The following is a 19751-nucleotide window of genomic DNA, read 5'->3' on the forward strand; positions in this document are numbered from 1 at the left end:
GTATCCTGACTGGCTTAATGTTTCCAGATTTTCAGAACAAAATGGGTGGACTAGATTAAATCCAGAGCTCCACCTTCTGTTGCAACCCAAATGGATTTTTTTTTAGGTCTACTCATGATTATGTATGAGCCAGCTGAGTAGAACCAACCCTAGAAACCATCTGTTATGTGAATGAAAGAGTTAACAGACTCACGTGTACACTGGGTTGGGTGCTTGTGCATACAAAGATGATGGCATTAGTACAGATGCTTTAATGTTTGTTTAAGCATGGGAGGCATCTGTGCGCATGTTAAATGCCTTGTTGAACATTGTGACACAACAATTTGAGGCACAACCATTTCCACAACTATTTTGAAAAGCCAATGATATGTATCGTATATCTTTGTCCTGTCACTTGGTCTCTTTTTTTCCATCCCTTTCTTTCCCACATATAATTGATCTAGTTTAAATAAAAAAGTATGTTTATCTAGTCCCTAATTCATAGTTAGATAGCTTGTTAGATGTGCAGATTATGGATACAGTTTATAAAAAAAAAACTATAAAACTATTTTTTTTCACCACCAATATAATTATAAAAACAACTAAACAGATAAATTATATCTGTTTCTATTCATTTTCTAAGGAAAATGTCATGGCTTAAACTGTAAATGGCTTAGTTGTTGGGCTACTGAGTATTTTAGCATTCAAAAACAGCACACTTTACCTTTAAATATCTCCGTTCCAAAAGCAACTGATTCTTTCCATCTATAACTGTTGATGTTTTGTGCCGATGAGCTCATGGGAGCAGATGTGGGTGGATGTTTTGGGTCCTTGTTTTTGTCAGTTGTCATCTTTATTGCTCCTGCTTGACCCTTAGGGCGGCAGTTGACCAACATCACAGTCACCTGTGGCCTTCCTGTCCATAACCTTACATGTGTGCAGTGAGACCTGTGAGCAGACCGTCAGCCAGAATGGACATTTCCTGTATGTTCAAGTCAAGCTAACTTAATTTGCACTTTCCAGAGTGATTGAGCGCAGCTGATGCTGTAAAAACACTCCCCCCATTTTTAAAATACACAAGAGACACGCTCATCCTGACAGGATGTTAAAAAGGTGTCAGGGTTTGAAACAATTTAAGCTTTATGTACAACATCTGTTAAATGCAGAAGATTACCACCGAAAGTAATTAGGATTCATTCAGTATTTTGTAAAAAACGTATGCAAAGCATTTACATTAGAAGACCGTTAGTGTTGTCAATCGATTAATCGCGATTAATTGCATCCAAAATAAATGTTTTCGGTTGTGTTTGTGTGCTGTGTACATTATGTATGTGTGTGTATATACACACACATACATGTATATATTTAAAAAAAATATGTTATGATTATATATTAAATATATTTATATGTAATATAAATTTCATGAATATAAATATATACATATACAATATCAAAATATATACTGCGCATATGTGTGTATTTGTACATGCATAATAAATGTGCAGAGTACACAGAAATATATATTATGTAAGCAAACTTTTATTTTAGATGCGATTAATCGTGATTAATCGTTCGTCAGCACTAAAGCCTATGGACATAAAACCCTGATTTGTTTGGTTTTATTTTCTAACAGTGCACATTAAAACTTAATGATAGAAAACAAGGAAAACAAGCTGGATTGTGCCTGTAATATTAAGTCATTTAAATGAAATCCTCAGTAAAACAGTATAGAAGACCTGAAATTCAAAACTAATCTGTGCAAAGCCAACACTTTAATCAGGCTTTTAATCAGGACAATACATCACAGATAAAGTGACCATTTTGTTGACTGTTTCAAGGATGGCAAACGGAAAATGAAGGCGGGGAAATCCTCACATCCCATGTCTGTCTCCAGTGCACTCGCCGTGGTCACTCATTTACCCAGGAGTATTCTGTTCCTGCTTGGGTTGCACAACCTTAGAAGGCCTTCCATTGAATATGAACCTATCCAGACTTACAGAAAAAGTTGATTTCCATGAACAGGATGTTTTTTTTTACAGCAGTTCCGTGTAGGGTTTGATGATCATGTTTCTTTTCTGAAATGTTTAAATAGTCAATGTATACACATATGCAAATTTAATCGTGTGGTCTCCCGTAGCCAGAATTTTGACTATCAGCAAGTCTGGGCTGCTGTGCAATTTCCTACTCTATCCAAAATATGCAAACACAGACTTACTGTAAATGCTCGGCCAATCCATTGCAAGCCCAATGGAGTTACCTTCAAATGTCCATGTCATAAAACTAGTGTTATTATTCAGTTTGGTAATTATGAACACACAGTGATGTCTGTTATAGCGCCCTCTGTAGTAACCGTAAAAATTTACAATTCTTTCTTTGCTATATTAATTCTGGGGTGCATTTCTTAAAAGCATTGTTAGTCAAATATTGTTGCAAGTTCCGTTGTTACCAACATTGTGAAGTTCATTGTATATTTCTGTCGTTGAAACTACAGCTCTCGAACTTTGGGTGGAAATATAGTTTATTCTTAGGGAATGTAGTTTGAATGATGATTGTGTAACAAAGTTACTACTGGTTCAAGAAACTGTCATGACTAGCTAATTAATTACTCTTGCGATGTATTTAACTGGTAGTTAAGCCGTTACATTGTTGAACAGAAAACACTCCCTTGGACTAGAAATCTTAACTGACCAACTAAAGTGAGGTAATCTTACTGCAATTTCAGATACGAATTAATAAGAATTATCTTAAAATTTGCCAAAATATAAAATAGTTACAGAGTGCCATAAAATTGTGAGGTTCTTTACTAAGTTTTTAATTCAAAACCACTTGTCTACCAGCCTAGTAAACATGAGACCCATTGTGGGCAATCAGGCTAAAACTTTTGCAACTTGACTTCTAGCTGTCAATTTTTGCCACCTTTTATCTTTATTGTGTGTCATATATCACACGGATCTGTGGGTGTGCCACTATAGCCCCTTTCACACTGCACGTCGGACCCGGCAAATTGCCGGAACATTGCCGGGTCGCCTTCTGTGTGAAAGCAAACACGTCCCGGTATTGATTCCGGCATTGAACCCGGGTTGGGGACCTAGTAACATTTCCCGGAATGAACGCTGTGTAAACAAAAGTCAGATCTAATGCCGTGTCGTAGTGATGACGCACGTTATCGCGCGACTCTTTTACCAGCTGTTTTCAAGGAAAATAAACATTCGTGACAAAAAAAATATGTGCAAACTGTAATGAAGCAGAGATCAGTTAGTTGCTCACTTTCCGCGCTGACGCCGAGATCGTTCCCTTGCTTCAGTGAAAGTATAACGTGCCTAGCATTTTCGACTCGTACATTACACGTCACGCGCTGATGTCACGTGTCGTTACGGGATCTTTACGGGTTGTGTGTGAAAGCACGCAATTATCCCGGGTAATCACTGGCAGTGTGAAAGTTCAAAATCTAGCGACCCGGGAACAATTGCCGGAACACTTTACCCATGTTTTTGCCGGAATCGCAGTGTGAAAGGGGTTTATGTGGCTGTTTATCAAACCCATACAGGCTGGATAGATGAAATATATTATCTTAATTATTATAGTAACTACAGAGATCTCATTTTGAATTATGGTAGCGTATGTTCTCATCTCAAACGATCAATAAATCAGTTTTTAATGAGACTAGGAAAGAAAATGTACTCATAATAGCACTCTAACAGGGTCATGTTTTTGCAGGGCAGGATGCATCAGCACTCTAACCCATCTGTCTCCATCTGCTTTATTGGAATTTTTTTATGTTTTTATGTTGCCAGTTCTGCTTAGTTTACTGTCGGAAATCATTATGAGCTCACCTGAGACTTTTTAGAGGTCAAATGATCCCATAGCAGACAAAATGGACCCTTGTGCTTCTGGCTAATGACTAAATAACTGTTGGACCTGTAGATGGTCAAATCCACTTAAGCTACTGATCTTTTCCCTGGGAAAGAGGAGGCCATGGAAAATGTCTTTGTCACTGTAATCGCAGTAATGAGGCCTGTGGGTTGAGGTTAACGCGTTCAGTCAGAAGCATTGTGAACAATGTGTGACCCACCTCATGCATAACATTAGTTTATGCTAATGTTCAGCTTTCCTGAGAAAATCCATTGAAAGTCCATTTCACCAAAATGTAAAGTTGCAGGAAGTTGTCAAATATGCCATTAGAAAGTATTCCATATGGATCAAGTGTTCTGGAGAGTCACAATTGTTTTATAAGGTGAAAAAGCTTAAAGGGTCAGTTCGCCCAATAATCAAAATTATGTAATTAATAACTTACCCTCATGTCGTTCCAAACCCGTAAGACCTCCGTTCATCTTCGGGACACAGTTTAAAATATTTTAGATTTAGTCCGAGAGCTCCTCCATTGAAACTGTGTGTACGGTATACTGTCCATGTCCAGAAAGGTAAGAAAAACATCATCAAAGTACTCCATGTGACATCAGAGCAGCCAGAAAAGAGACTCTGGGTGTGCATATGAAAATCTGGGTGTGCCACATTTATTGTCAGATTACTGTGCAAAATTATGGGATAGTATTTTTGTCTCACTGCTTCCGTCCAAGCATACTCCTAGTGGTAATTTGCAGGTGGTGTCAAAATGTAGTTAATTGTTAAATGTAATAATTTTCTTCCAAATATGATAATTTTGAGCTTCTGGTACGAAACTTGGACATTTCCAATCTGGCAACACTGTCTGTTGATGTTGGGCCCGGGGAGGGAGAAACATCCTCATCAGGTGTAGCATTAGGCCTTGTGTCCAGCTGTCCATCAAGCCAAGGTTTTTTGCTTAAAAAAAAAAAAAAAAAAATTAAGAGAGGAGCTCTGCGACATATTGCTAGCTAGCAATGTGCAATCAAAAATGATCTGTTTATATCATAGACTGCTGGGGTCACAGTCAGCTGCTGTTTGCTGATTGGTTGACAGTCCAAATGTCGGCAGATATATTTTAACAAAAATAATTTAAAATGTAAATTAAATTTGAACATTTTTAGCATTATTGCACCATATATTGGATTCTTATTTCTGTGCCCCTGAGAGTATGATTTAGAATGTTCAGTGGCGTCACAGAACTGTCAGATTCTGAGCCAGAGACGCACGCGCTCAGCGCTTGTCATATATCACAATATGCAGTGTTTTCAACCACATAATGTTTATTTTAGGTTTCATACATTTAAATATACATTATCAGTAGTAAAACAATACATTGATAGTTTGTAAAATACACACTGATGTCTGTGGAAGCAGCAAAAACTATCTAATCAAATGTAATTTGCAGCCGTGTTTTATTCATATATCAGACACACATAGCAGAACAATAAAGTTTACTCTATTCTTCGTCCAGCTTGGGTTCAACAGCCACTTACTTCCATGTATTTCGGGAGAAACTGGGGAATTCAAGTGCTGTACGTTAAATCAGGCTGACAGGACTCTGAACTGCAGCGCTCATCTCGTTATAGATCAAGATAATTTATATAAGGTATTTAAACAAAGAATCGGAATATCAGATAGTTGACATGGTAAGCAAGTGTGTATATAAATGTTAATAAAAATGAAAAACTAAATAAAACGAATATCTATACATCTGTTAGTGGCTGCGGTGTGTCACGTGACAATCATGACGTGTCGCCATGGAAATAAGGGGTCAGTTAAAATATTTGTAATTTACGCGTGAAAGAGTTGATTTAAAATATATATATATATATATATATATATATATATATATATATATATATATATATATGTATATATATATATATATATATATATATATTCGAAGTAAACAACAATAGCCCAAGTTTAGTAAACATTTTTTATTGAGACTATAAAAAATAATTCTGCATCTATTTTACACCCGTGGCTACGCCACTGCATCAGAGGGTCAATTTTTTGAAGCATTGAAAATGTAATTTAGTCCAAAAATAGCAAAAACTATGGCTTTATTCATCATTGTCTTCTCTTCCGTGTCTGTTGTAAGACAGTTCAAAACTCTGCAGTTTAGTGATATCCGGTTCGCGAATGAATCATTCGATGTAACCGGATCTTTTTGAACCAGTTCACCAAACCGAACTGAATCATTTGAAACGGTTCATGTCTCCAATACGCATTAATCCACAAATGACTTAAGCTGTTAACTTTTTTAATGTGGCTGACACTCTCTCTGAGTTTAAACAAACCAATATCCCTGAGTAATTCATTTACTCAAACAGTACACTAACTGAACTGCTGTGAAGAGAGAACTGAAGATGAACACCGAGCCGAGCCAGATAATGACTCGTTCACGAGTCAAGAACCGGTTGCATCGGTTTTCAGATCACCAGTAGTTCTTTTGGACAGTTCAATTCAATAAACCGGTTGATTGTCAAATTTCACCGGTTCTTTTGCGCTCGACGTAATGATGATGATTGCCTTTGATTCAGTTCTCTCTTCACAGCAGTTCAGTCAGTGTACTGTTTGAGTACATGAATTACTCCGGGATATTGGTTATTGGAGACACAAACCATTTTAAATGATTCAGTTCGATTTGGTGAACTGGTTCAAGAAGATCCGATTACATCGAATGATCCGATCGCGAACCAGATATCACTAAACTGTAGAGTTTTGAAATCTCACAACAGACACTGAAGAGAAGACAATGCTGGAAAAAGTCGTCGTTTTTGCTATTTTTGTGTATGCGAAAATGTATTTTCGATGCATCAAAAAAAAAACTGACCCTCTGATGTCACATGGACTACTTTGATGATGTTTTTCTTACCTTTCTGGACATGGACAGTATATCGTACACACAGTTTCAATGGAGGGACTGAGAGCTCTCGGACTAAATCTAAAATATCTTAAACTGTGTTCCGAAGATAAAAGGAGGTCTTACGGGTTTGGAACGACATGAGGGTGAGTTATTAATGACATAATTTTGATTATTGGGTGAACTAAACCTTTAAGTTACTTCCCTTTTGTGTTTAAAAGATGAAAAGAAACAAAGTTAAGTGAGTTATGATTAATTATTCTTTAAGTGCTTTTGAGGAAAACATTTTTTCATTCTTATTGACAGGACTAAATGATAGTTTCAGGTGTCAACAGAGACTAATTGATCATTAAGTATGTATTAAGAATGACAGTTCTATACAGCATTATTACGCTTTTAAACAGAAGATTAATTAGCCATTTAGAATCATTATTGGCAGTTATATTCTCTATTTTTGCTCTTAAAAAACAAAGCAGAATCATTGCTTGCATGTCTCAGAGCAACGCACAATAGTGCCGTTTCATTCCTGTATTTTTTTTTTACAAATTGTTTGAGTGACTAATAAAATGACTCACATATAAAGGAAGTAATGTCATTTACTGTTTTTGAACTAAATGGTTCAAAGTATGATTCACTCATTCTTCAAGACATACTGGTAACAAAAAATATAACTAACAATCAGAATGAAAATAAGACTGGTTTTGTGATCCAGGGTCACATTTGTGGTTAGGGGAGGTTCTTGGAGTGCATTTGTATTTACAAGACCAATTTATATATTCTCGAGTCTATAAAGATTCATTGAGTGGTCCGAGGTCTGAAAGTGAGGAATAAAGTTAACCCTTGAGTGACTGTTTGGAGACTCTAGAGATGTCACCGGAAAAGACTGGACACACACAAGAGTGTTTGACTAGCATTACTGTCCTAAAAGTGACTTCACGAATGAAAGAGCGAATAGAAGCTTGCAGCTGGAAAATCATGTTACGAACAGGGGTTAAAAACAGAGTAGCACTGTTTATTGCACATAATAGTACATGAAATCAGCATATGAATATTTTCATGAAAAATTTTGAACTTTTGTGCAACAAAGGTAAATAAAAAGCAAATGTACGTAACATAACTGAAAGAGCTTTCAGCTTTACTGGATACTAACATTTCTCTCAGACAATAATGCATTGAATCCTAGTGTCTCTAGAATGAGCAATCTTGCCAGGATGAACTCTTTGTATTGCATATAAAATACTGTACTACAGTTTTTCTAAATGTTTTATTCCCTTTTATGTAAAAAAAATGGAACAACAAAATGGAAACAGGCCACAACACAACAAAATTAGCACAACACAAAGGAAACCAGTCGCAACACAATGGAAACAAGCCACAACACAACAAAATTAGCACAACACAAAGGAAACCAGTCACAACACAATAGAAACAAGCCAAAACACAACAAAATTAGCACAACACAAAGGAAACCAGTCGCAACACAATGGAAACAAGCCACAACACAACAAAATTAGCACAACACAAATTAAACATGTGGCAAAACAACAGAAACCAGTCGAAACACAATGGAAACCAGTCACAACACAATTGAAACAAGCCAAAACACAACAAAATTAGCACAACACAAAGGAAACCAGTCACAACACAATAGAAACAAGCCAAAACACAACAAAATTAGCACAACACAAAGGAAACCAGTCACAACACAATAGAAACAAGCCAAAACACAACAAAATTAGCACAACACAAAGGAAACCAGTCGCAACACAATGGAAACAAGCCACAACACAACAAAATTAGCACAACACAAATTAAACATGTGGCAAAACAACAGAAACCAGTCGAAACACAATGGAAACCAGTCACAACACAATTGAAACAAGCCAAAACACAACAAAATTAGCACAACACAAAGGAAACCAGTCACAACACAATAGAAACAAGCCAAAACACAACAAAATTAGCACAACACAAAGGAAACCAGTCACAACACAATAGAAACAAGCCAAAACACAACAAAATTAGCACAACACAAAGGAAACCAGTCACAACACAATAGAAACAAGCCAAAACACAACAAAATTAGCACAACACAAAGGAAACCAGTCACAACACAATAGAAACAAGCCAAAACACAACAAAATTAGCACAACACAAAGGAAACCAGTCGCAACACAATGGAAACAAGCCACAACACAACAAAATTAGCACAACACAAATTAAACATGTGGCAAAACAACAGAAACCAGTCGAAACACAATGGAAACCAGTCACAACACAATTGAAACAAGCCAAAACACAACAAAATTAGCACAACACAAAGGAAACCAGTCACAACACAATAGAAACAAGCCAAAACACAACAAAATTAGCACAACACAAAGGAAACCAGTCACAACACAATAGAAACAAGCCAAAACACAACAAAATTAGCACAACACAAAGGAAACCAGTCGCAACACAATGGAAACAAGCCACAACACAACAAAATTAGCACAACACAAATTAAACATGTGGCAAAACAACAGAAACCAGTCGAAACACAATGGAAACCAGTCACAACACAATTGAAACAAGCCAAAACACAACAAAATTAGCACAACACAAAGGAAACCAGTCACAACACAATAGAAACAAGCCAAAACACAACAAAATTAGCACAACACAAAGGAAACCAGTCACAACACAATAGAAACAAGCCAAAACACAACAAAATTAGCACAACACAAAGGAAACCAGTCACAACACAATAGAAACAAGCCAAAACACAACAAAATTAGCACAACACAAAGGAAACCAGTCACAACACAATAGAAACAAGCCAAAACACAACAAAATTAGCACAACACAAAGGAAACCAGTCGCAACACAATGGAAACAAGCCACAACACAACAAAATTAGCACAACACAAATTAAACATGTGGCAAAACAACAGAAACCAGTCGAAACACAATGGAAACCAGTCACAACACAATTGAAACAAGCCAAAACACAACAAAATTAGCACAACACAAAGGAAACCAGTCACAACACAATAGAAACAAGCCAAAACACAACAAAATTAGCACAACACAAAGGAAACCAGTCACAACACAATAGAAACAAGCCAAAACACAACAAAATTAGCACAACACAAAGGAAACCAGTCACAACACAATAGAAACAAGCCGTAACACAACAAAATTAGCACAACACAAAGGAAACCAGTCACAACACAATAGAAACAAGCCGTAACACAACTAAATTAGCACAACACAATGGAAACAGGCCACAACACAACAAAATTATCACAACTCAAAGGAAACCAGTCGCAACACAACAGAAACCTGTTACAACACAACGGAAACAAACCAAAACACAACAAAATTAGTACAACACAGTGGATGCTAACCACAACACAACAGAAACGTCGCAATACGATGAAATTAGCTCTCAACACAACAGAAACAAAATTTAACACAACAGAAACAAGTCGTAGCACAGCGGAAACAAGCCACAACACAAGTCCTATGCATTGTGTTGTGGTGATTTTGTTGTGCTGCGCACTAATGGACCACCGTTTGCCTTCAGTCTTTTACAGATAAAAAAAAAAAATATATATATTTTCTTTAACATTTAGTTAACATGTCTAGAACATTTTATTGTTATTATTGTTTTTGTTAATTTCCTATCAATTAAAATAACTAAAAACTATTAACATAATTTCAAAATAGTGTTGTTTTCATATTAAAGTCATATTTCTTGCACAAAAATATATAATTTAGTTTTACATGACATTTATTTTTACCCTCTCACTGACCACTTCTCATTTGTCACTTGCCACTTGCATATCATTAATTATTTAATTCTGAAACATTGCAAGTTCTGCAACTATAATCATTTACTTTCACATACTTGGTAATGTGTGTTGGGAGTACATCTACAATATGTGAATCTATGTATGTATTTTTGTAATTCATTTTCAATAATCATCTGGGTGGACTAAAAGGATGCTTTGTGCTCTTAATATTCTATCCATTAGTAAATAAAACAAGAATGTAAGTTTTCATGTGATACGTCTTCTTCAAAAATCATTGGAATAAAGGCTAAAACGTGAAAGGCAGAGCAGCAGGTTGTGTTGGAGTAAAAGTTTAAATAATGAAAACAGAAAACATGAGTAAATGAATCCCAGGGTGTGACTGTTTACCTATCGTGTTGCCAGAGCTTCCTCTCTCGCTCTCCTCTAACAGAGAACGTCTGTGTTCATGAACGAACTCAGGATTGGACTGTTTTGGCACTTTCCACGAATACAGTATTCTTGACCTTTTTTAATCATTAGAGAAATATATATATATATATCATAACAAGATAAAAACATTTATTCAGATTCATAATTTTCCTCTTTAACACAAACACTCTCTATTTTTCCAGGATTCGTCCACAGTTGGCAAAGGAAAAGATAGAGGGATGTCACATCTGCACGTTCGTGACCCCTGGGGAGCCCCAGGTTGTTCTGGGAAAGGACAAGCCCTTCACGTTTGACTATGTTTTTGACATGGACTCGCAGCAGGACAATATCTACAGCAACTGCACTGAGAAACTCATTGAAGGCTGTTTTGAAGGATATAATGCCACTATCTTCGCCTATGGACAGGTAAGACTGTAAAATCCCAAGAAAGCAATTCAGTCAATACTGAACATGTTTATGGTATCAGCCCAAAGCTTTCTTATCCAATTAGCTGCTTTTATCCGTCATGTTAATAAGTAATTTTACACATGATAAAAACATGCACTTGCTTGGAAAATACTTATGAATACAGCAGCCATTTAATTTTTTTTTTTTTTTTTACAGTAGTCCAGCCTAATAATAATTTGTCTTTATTCAAATTATTGCTCTTAACAGACCTGTGTTTTTTATATCACTAGTTCTCGTAGCATAAAAGCATTGGTCGCGTGAGGCGCCCCTTTTTTGGCTTGTGCTGTTCTATAGTTTATTAAAATTGTATTTATTCTGAACGTGTCGCGTGTCCATATTGCACCGACATGTGACATTGCACTCCCTTGGGTCTGCAGCAACACACCCGCCATGTGTGAAGTCGATTGGATGAACGGTTCTCGACATCATTAAAATGCAAACAAACAGAGATTCCTGCCTTGATTAGAGAGAAGAATATGTTCAGCCCCTCCCTCTGAAGCTGCGAATATTCCGTGTTGATTAATCAAATTGGTATTCGGACCAGCCCTAAAGGCTATCAACAATCACGGTTGAAAAACCTTTCACCAGTTACCAACAACTTAAAAGTAGATGAACTTTCCTGCTTGGTGGGATGATGTTTAAAGGGGTCATATGATGCGATTTCAAGTTTTCCTTTCTCTTTGGAGTGTTACAAGCAGTTTGTGAATAGATAAGATACATAAAGTTGCAAAGAGTAAAGTCTTAATCCCAAAGAGATATTCTTTATAAAAGATAAGACTAGTCCACATCCCCTAAAATGCCTAATTTAAACACACCCCTACATGTCTATGTCACAATGTTGGAAGATTTTTTTTTAACGCCACCAAAAAGTTCAAGCAAATGGTGTGAAGACGCTGTGTTTGTCATTCCTTCCAAAAGAGGACACAACTAGAAATCAGTCGTAAAGTTGTATTTACAACACTTCCAGAACAGTTCAACCCAAACATTCAGATGTGTGCAGTGTATTTTATGGAGGACTGTTTTCTGATCCTGGGAGAGTAGACTACAATGCCAGCTGTTCTGAGCAGTATAGAGTAGCACTTGTTGTTTTTCGTTTACTCCCATCACAAATACAGACATGGTTTTAAGTTTATGCAGTGCAATACAATGTGTAAATAGACAGTAAACGTCATTATAATCTGTTATTATGTCTCCACTGGATGCAAAAAAATGCCTTGTTTATTTGGTTTTAATGTTTTTGTCTTGACGCACCAGTCATGACAGTATGTTAAGGGGCCTAACATTTCATACACGTCATACACTTGAGGTATTCGACCAATCACAGCGCACTGGATAGCTGGCCAATCAGAGCACACCTCGCTTTTCAGAACGATGAGCTTTGTAAAAATGTATACGTTTCTGAAAGGCAAGGCATAGAGGAGAAACAATAATGTACAGTATGTGGAAAACAGTATGTGTTTTTTTTTACCTTAAACTGCATAAAAACATTTAAATACACCAAATACACAACATAATGTTCTTTTTAGCAATGTCATATGACCCCTTTAATTCCCTAACAACACATTTAGTGCCATTTAGCCACTTGTAAGCTAGCCAAAGTAAAGTTTCACGTAAAAGCCTTAAAAAAAAATAACAAGGGACTATTTTTGTTGTAATTTATATTTTAGAATAAAACATAAAAATGTCTCGAGCTTGTGTTAACCACAGATTTTATATCAGGCATTTAACCAAATAACCATTCAATAATCTATTGACAATTTACCATTGGACACATTATCACTGGAAAAATAAATTAAGCTTTTTGATAGTTATTAATTGAAAATTAATAAAACGTTTGCTATTAAACAAATAGCTTTCACTGTAGTAGTACTTTTTTGTTTGTAGATGCATGCACGCTACACATCAAGCAAAGCAAACAAACCATGAAACTTCAGACAAGACTTGAAAGATGGACATGTTCAGACATGCAGCTTTTTAATTTTATTTTTGTAATCTAAATTGTTTAATCCCCTTAGTTCTAATGTTGTTGTTTTTTTTATCCCCAACAGAGGGTAGTGTATTACATCTAAAGTTCTCTCTTTGAAAAATGATTAAAAAAAAAAAAAAAAAAGTATCGCCTCTTCGCCAGCCTTTTCTGGCCTCATTAATTCTCCCTGTGTTGTTCATTGGGTGATGTGCGCTCAGGCCCTGTGTGTCATTCCTCTGTGTGTCTATGGTGACCGAGACCCCAAACTTCTTTTGTATGGACTGTGACCCCTCTCCACCAAACCTCCCCACCCCAGCCCCCATTGCCTCAGTTGAAAGACAATGTCTCTGCTTCACATTTACCACACATACCAACAGCACAGGCAGGTTTTTCACAGGTTTTTTGTTTTGTTTTGTTTTTGGAGCAAGACTATGGGTTTGCATTCAGGCTTACATTTTTTACCTAACATTGTGTTCCCTGGGAATCGAACCCACAACCTTGCACTGCTAACGCAATGCTCTACCACATGGTTCCTCAAATCTTGCTCTGGAGGGCCAATGCGCTACAGCTCTGATCAAACTCACCTACCTGTGATTTTCTAATGATCCTGAAGATACTGATTAGCATGCTCAGGTGGGTTTGATTAGGGTTAGAGCTAAACTCTTCAGAAAAGTGGATCTCGTGGGCCAGATTTGAGGATCCCTACCACTTGAGACACAGGAACACTGAATGTTTTTTCCATGGTAGTTGACAGCATGTTGCAGGTGATGTCCATATACTTTGTATTGGAAATTATCTGAAATATTCCTTTAATTTACAATGAGGAACTTTGAAACACATTACATTAGTTAGCTACGAATATCCTCTGTTTGAGTGGACTTGTTTACCTCACATCCTGCTGAAACTTTCCAGACCGGTTCGGGAAAGACCTACACCATGGGTACGGGCTTTGACGTGAACATCAATGATGAGGAGTTGGGAATCATTCCTCGGGCAGTCAGCCACCTCTTCAGGGGCATCAAGGAGCGCAGACAGGCCGCCACAGAACAAGGGCGACCCGTACCTGAGTTTAAGATCAACGCCCAGTTCTTAGAGGTAAAAAACAACCTTAATAATTTCACTTTGTAGTTTGGTTTCATCTGAGCTCAAGAAACTAAAATTAGGGAACTTTCAACTGACAGATGTGTTATTTCCGGTCTTAATGGAAGTGAAGATGTTGAGTCATCTCTCCATATCAGCACTGAGGTTTAAATATATCCTCTGATAAGTGTAACAGAGCTGCTGTCGTGCAAAGGGTGGTGTTGACAGCGTGCCACAAATGTAGCACGCCTGTCGTAACTTTGGCAGACATTGGAGATGTTAGCATGTACATGTCTGAGCTTGGCTAATTAATTACTTAACCACTCCTGCATATTTTTTCAGCTGACTAAACTGCAGTGTTTTGTTTCATAGCTGTACAATGAGGAGGTGCTTGACCTGTTTGACTCCACTCGAGATATGGAGGCCCGCAAGCAGAGATCCAACGTTAAGATCCATGAGGATGCCAATGGAGGGATTTACACAGTGGGAGTCACAACACGAGTTGTTAGCTCAGAGGAAGAGGTTGGTTTTATACTAGGGTTTGAGGACATATCTTAAGCCTTTTTGCATTTGCTAAAATGTATTATTTTTTTATTACATGCATTTAAATCGAGTTGCTGTCAACTCGATTAATCGTGATCAATCGCATTAATTTAAGAAATATATGTAATGTATATTTATTTATTTTCATAATATAAATATGAAAATATGTATACATGTAAATATTTATTAAATATATACATAAGTTATATATACATATATTGTGTAAACACAAACTTTTATTTTGGATGCAATTAATCGTGATTAATCGATTTGACAGCACTAAAAATAATGTCTTTGATGTTGTTTTCTTATTGAAAAAGTGCAGTGATATAAAAATAATTATATTTATCTATGAATGTATTTTTTTCTCTTTCTTTTTTTCAGTTGTTTTGAATAAAAGTTATGTTTATTATATTTATTTTTCTGAATTTTGTCCATTTTTAATACAAATCAATTAGTCAGTTGTATGGTTTATGTTTTCCAGATTTATATAAAAAAAAGTTTTTAAATTATACATATTAAAAAAAAACTGATCTGTTGTTTATAAGTTCATTTTTCACAAAAATGCAACTTTTTAAGTACATTTTATTAATTCTACTGTTTTTCTTTTTTTTTTATAAAACTCAATCATCTATAGGTTTGTGGGTTGTTTAAAAAAAAAAAAATGTCTTTTTTTGTCTTCATCAAGTCTCTAAGATTTATGTTTTTGTAAAGCTGATCAGTTTTTGTCAAATTTAAGTTACCTGTCCGTCCATCATCATTGGTCTATATGTTCCGTGATTGTCAGTCATGCTCAGGAGAGATGAATTATCTCATTGCCGATTACCCAGAATTCTCCTCTCTGTGTCTTTCAGATGATGCAGTGTCTCAGATTGGGTGCTATGTCCCGCTCCACCGCCAGCACTCAGATGAATGTCCAGAGCTCACGCTCTCATGCCATCTTCACCATCCACCTGTGCCAAGTTCGCGTCTGCGCCTCAGACAATGTACGTGGCTTCATCGAATCAGATCACACCGTCACACAGCTGTGAAAGAGTGTCTGTTAAACTGTTTTTAAAAATCAGAATTGAGTTGCCTTGAAAGTGTCTCAACTGAATATTAGACATATGTTGAAATCTGTTTTGAAAAAAAAAAAATTTCAGATTTGATTGATATCAAACTTCAGTAAAATAGTAGTTTAAGATAATTATTGGGGTATTTAGGAAGAATGGCTTTTAATGTACTATAACACTCATAAGATTTGAATTGTTTTCTTTCAGGACACGGAGACCGATAACAGACTGGCGAATGGCTCCTCAGAAATGAACGAGTTTGAGACGCTGACAGCTAAGTTTCACTTTGTGGATTTAGCCGGCTCCGAGCGACTGAAGAGAACAGGGGCCACCGGGGACCGAGCCAAAGAGGGCATCTCTATCAACTGTGGACTGGTAGGAAAAGAAGAGGAAAATGGGCAATTCATAAATGCTAAAATACTCAGTTTCTTAACTATAGCTGCAAGACATTTCCGTCAGATAATGTCTTCTTCTGTCTGAAGTTATGTCCAATTTTACAGTTTAAAATTATATTCAATAATAATAAAATAAGTTAAAGAATGAATTATCAATAAAATAGTATACACAAACACACACACACACATATATATATACATTAGTGCTGTCAAACAATTAATTGCATCCAAAATAAGTTTTTGTTTACAAAATATTTATTAATTTATTTTATATGTATATAAATACACATACATGCATGTGTATATATGTATATATGAATATAAAAAAAATGCTATTTTTATATTTTAAATATATTTTATATAACAAATTATTTACATATATATATATATATATATATATATATATATATATATATACACATGTAAATATATGTAAATGTTTTCAAAAAAATTAAAAAAAACAAATGGTGTCTTTTGTCTTGTGGTGGTAAAGTTAGCTCTTGGCAATGTGATCAGTGCTTTGGGTGACAGGAGCAAACGCTCCACACATGTGCCTTACCGTGACTCCAAGCTCACTCGCCTGCTTCAAGATTCCCTAGGAGGAAACAGGTGAGCATCTGTGCATTATTTCTGTTTTATTAGGAGATATTACAGGTATTTGTGAAGGTTTTTTTTAAACATTGCCTCTCTTTTGTGACGTACAGCCAGACCATGATGATCGCCTGCATCAGTCCATCAGATAGAGACTTCATGGAGACCCTTAACACGCTAAAATATGCAAACCGTGCTCGCAACATCAAGAACAAAGTGATGGTGAACCAGGACAAGGCCAGTCAACAGATCAGCGCTCTGAGGACAGAGATCGCTCGCCTGCAAATGGAGCTCATGGAGTACAAAACGGTTTGTGCAGCATCTCTATTTGTGTCAAAATTAGATTTTCACAATGATATCACTGACAAGATTTTGTTTATATAATATAATAAAATAACTTAATTTTAGTAAATTTATAATTTTTTACATTATTTTAATTTGAGTTAAATTGCTTATAACAATAGAATATAATATAAGTAAGGGATAATGTACATCCAGCAGTTGCAAGCAAGGGCCAAGTTCAAACTAGACGGACATATAAGGGAAAAGGTGTAGTCAAACCACTTATTACACAACATTTCACCACATAAATGATGAAGGCAATGCAAGAAAATGTTTTCAAATCTTACCAGTTTGTTAGTTCTCTTATAATCCATTACAGCGTACAAAACAATCGTAGCAAAATAGCCGCAGCTGCGTTTGTATGAAACAAGAGCGAGTCCGCGATACCAGGATGACATAATTAAATAATTGTACACCATTTTGAAAAGAGTTTTAATATCCTATTACTGGTAGCTAAACAAATGCAAAGCATCCACCAAGAAAAACTGTTCCTAGCAAGAGTACAGAGCCAACTTCAGTTACCTGGATGAGCCTGGATGTTATTAGCTTTTACCGAAAGTTATCGAATGATGACATACCTCGGAATGTCACGGTTGACCAATCAGTTACATCCAAGTATTCCACAGAGCGTGTAATAATATAATATAATATGTTACGTTATTACATATTTTTTTGTTTTTTTACAGGGTAAGCGTATGGTTGGCGAGGACGGTCTGGAAAGCATCAATGATATGGTGCATGAGAATTCCATGCTGCAGACAGAAAACAATAACCTGCGTGTACGAGTGAAGGCAATGCAGGAAACCATTGATGCCCAGAGAGCCAGACTCACCCAGCTACTCAGCGACCAGGCCAACCAGACCCTCGCCAGAGCAGGTACAGACAATGACCCATAAAGAAAATAGCACATATTTCAGATATTAAGTAATAATAATGCTCATACATAGCAAGGGAAGTTAAAATGAAACAATAGTGCTATATTTTTTTTATTAACCTAGTGAGCTCCCTTTGTGTCTAGTATCTAGCAACTCAAATAGTTATCTTCAGGTTAAGCAACTCATGGTAAAGTTTAACATTAGCATGTTGCTAAGCTAACACACAGTAACTAAAAACATAATAGATAAATTATAGTCTACAATTACTGGGTCAAATAGTACATTTGCAGCAATGTTTCTAGAATCTTAGTGATATCGAAGTATTAGTTACCGTTATAGCTAAGTTATCATTAGCATGTTGCTAGGCTAATGTTTTGATGCTTTACTAAGCATAAAGATACATAGCACACACAAATAGATATAAGCTGTCGAATATTTTTTTGTCAATTGTTGAATGAATGAATGAAATGTGTATATATATATATGTGTATGTGTGTATATGTATGTTCATGTATATAGTTATATCTAGATATATGTACATTGTATTTATGGTAAATATAAGTGTATGAATAACCTAGTCCTAGACTGCAACCCAGTTTTTTGTTTCATTTCGTTTTTTTGTTTGTTTTATTAAAATACATGATTATAGTTATTCTGTATGTTTAATGCTTACAACCAGAAAATATTTTAAAAGGGCTAACCGGACCCTTTTGCATGTTTTGTTTTGTTTTTAGACACATTTTGGAAATGGTTGCAAACGTTTTAGTAATAGGGTTGAATACTCATTTACATTTATCCGTTTAGTAGACACTTTTATCCAAAGCGACTTGCAGTGCATTCAGGCTATACATTTTTTTTAACGGTATGTGTGTTCCCTGGGAATCGAACACACAACATTTTGAGTTGCTAATGCAATGCTCTACCACTGAGCCACAGGAACACATAAATACAGGAATACTAAGAAAATAAAAAATTGGATGAAATTGTGATTCACTTGAATAGATTAATTGTTACCTATCTAGATGGATGAAGATCTCCTAGACACAAGAGGGAACAATTCATATCATCTCTAAAATACATGAATGTGATGTTTTTACACACCCAGCTGAATTTTCTTTGACTTATGACTGCAGGTGAAGGGAATGAAGAGATCGGAAACATGATCCATAATTACATCAAAGAGATTGAGGAGCTCAGGTAATGTATGCAAGCACAATGCACCCATATGTCAGAAGCTCTTAAAACCTCTCTATATGTGTAATGTTTGTGTATTTTGTGGTCTTCAGGGCTAAGCTACTAGAGAGTGAGGCTGTAAATGAAAACCTCCGGAAGAACCTGTCCCGTGTCTCCACCCGCTCTTCATATTACGGTCCAAACTCTGTTACCCCCAGCCTCCTTGCACCCGAAAAAGATGCCACAGACATCATCGAAATGGCAAAGAAAGACCTGGAGAAACTGAAGAAAAAGGAAAGGAAGAAAAAGAAGAGGTAAGCTACTG

The 19751-nt window shown here is 36.1% G+C and overlaps 1 protein-coding gene across 1 annotated transcript in view; it reads left to right on the forward strand.

Moving 5' to 3' along the window:
* LOC113057809 (kinesin-like protein KIF21A) overlaps positions 1 to 19751 on the forward strand; it is a 43018-nt gene that overhangs the window by 5505 nt on the left and 17762 nt on the right. The window contains exons 2-11 of the mRNA XM_026225336.1: positions 11145 to 11367; positions 14288 to 14470; positions 14828 to 14977; positions 15853 to 15984; positions 16258 to 16425; positions 16939 to 17054; positions 17150 to 17345; positions 18065 to 18254; positions 19387 to 19450; positions 19540 to 19740. Of these exons, the coding sequence (XP_026081121.1) occupies positions 11145 to 11367; positions 14288 to 14470; positions 14828 to 14977; positions 15853 to 15984; positions 16258 to 16425; positions 16939 to 17054; positions 17150 to 17345; positions 18065 to 18254; positions 19387 to 19450; positions 19540 to 19740 (1623 nt within the window). The remainder of the gene's footprint in view (positions 1 to 11144; positions 11368 to 14287; positions 14471 to 14827; positions 14978 to 15852; positions 15985 to 16257; positions 16426 to 16938; positions 17055 to 17149; positions 17346 to 18064; positions 18255 to 19386; positions 19451 to 19539; positions 19741 to 19751) is intronic.

The sequence above is a fragment of the Carassius auratus genome, chromosome 4 (genome assembly GCF_003368295.1).
Source record: "Carassius auratus strain Wakin chromosome 4, ASM336829v1, whole genome shotgun sequence".
NCBI classification, from domain to species: Eukaryota; Metazoa; Chordata; class Actinopteri; order Cypriniformes; family Cyprinidae; genus Carassius; species Carassius auratus.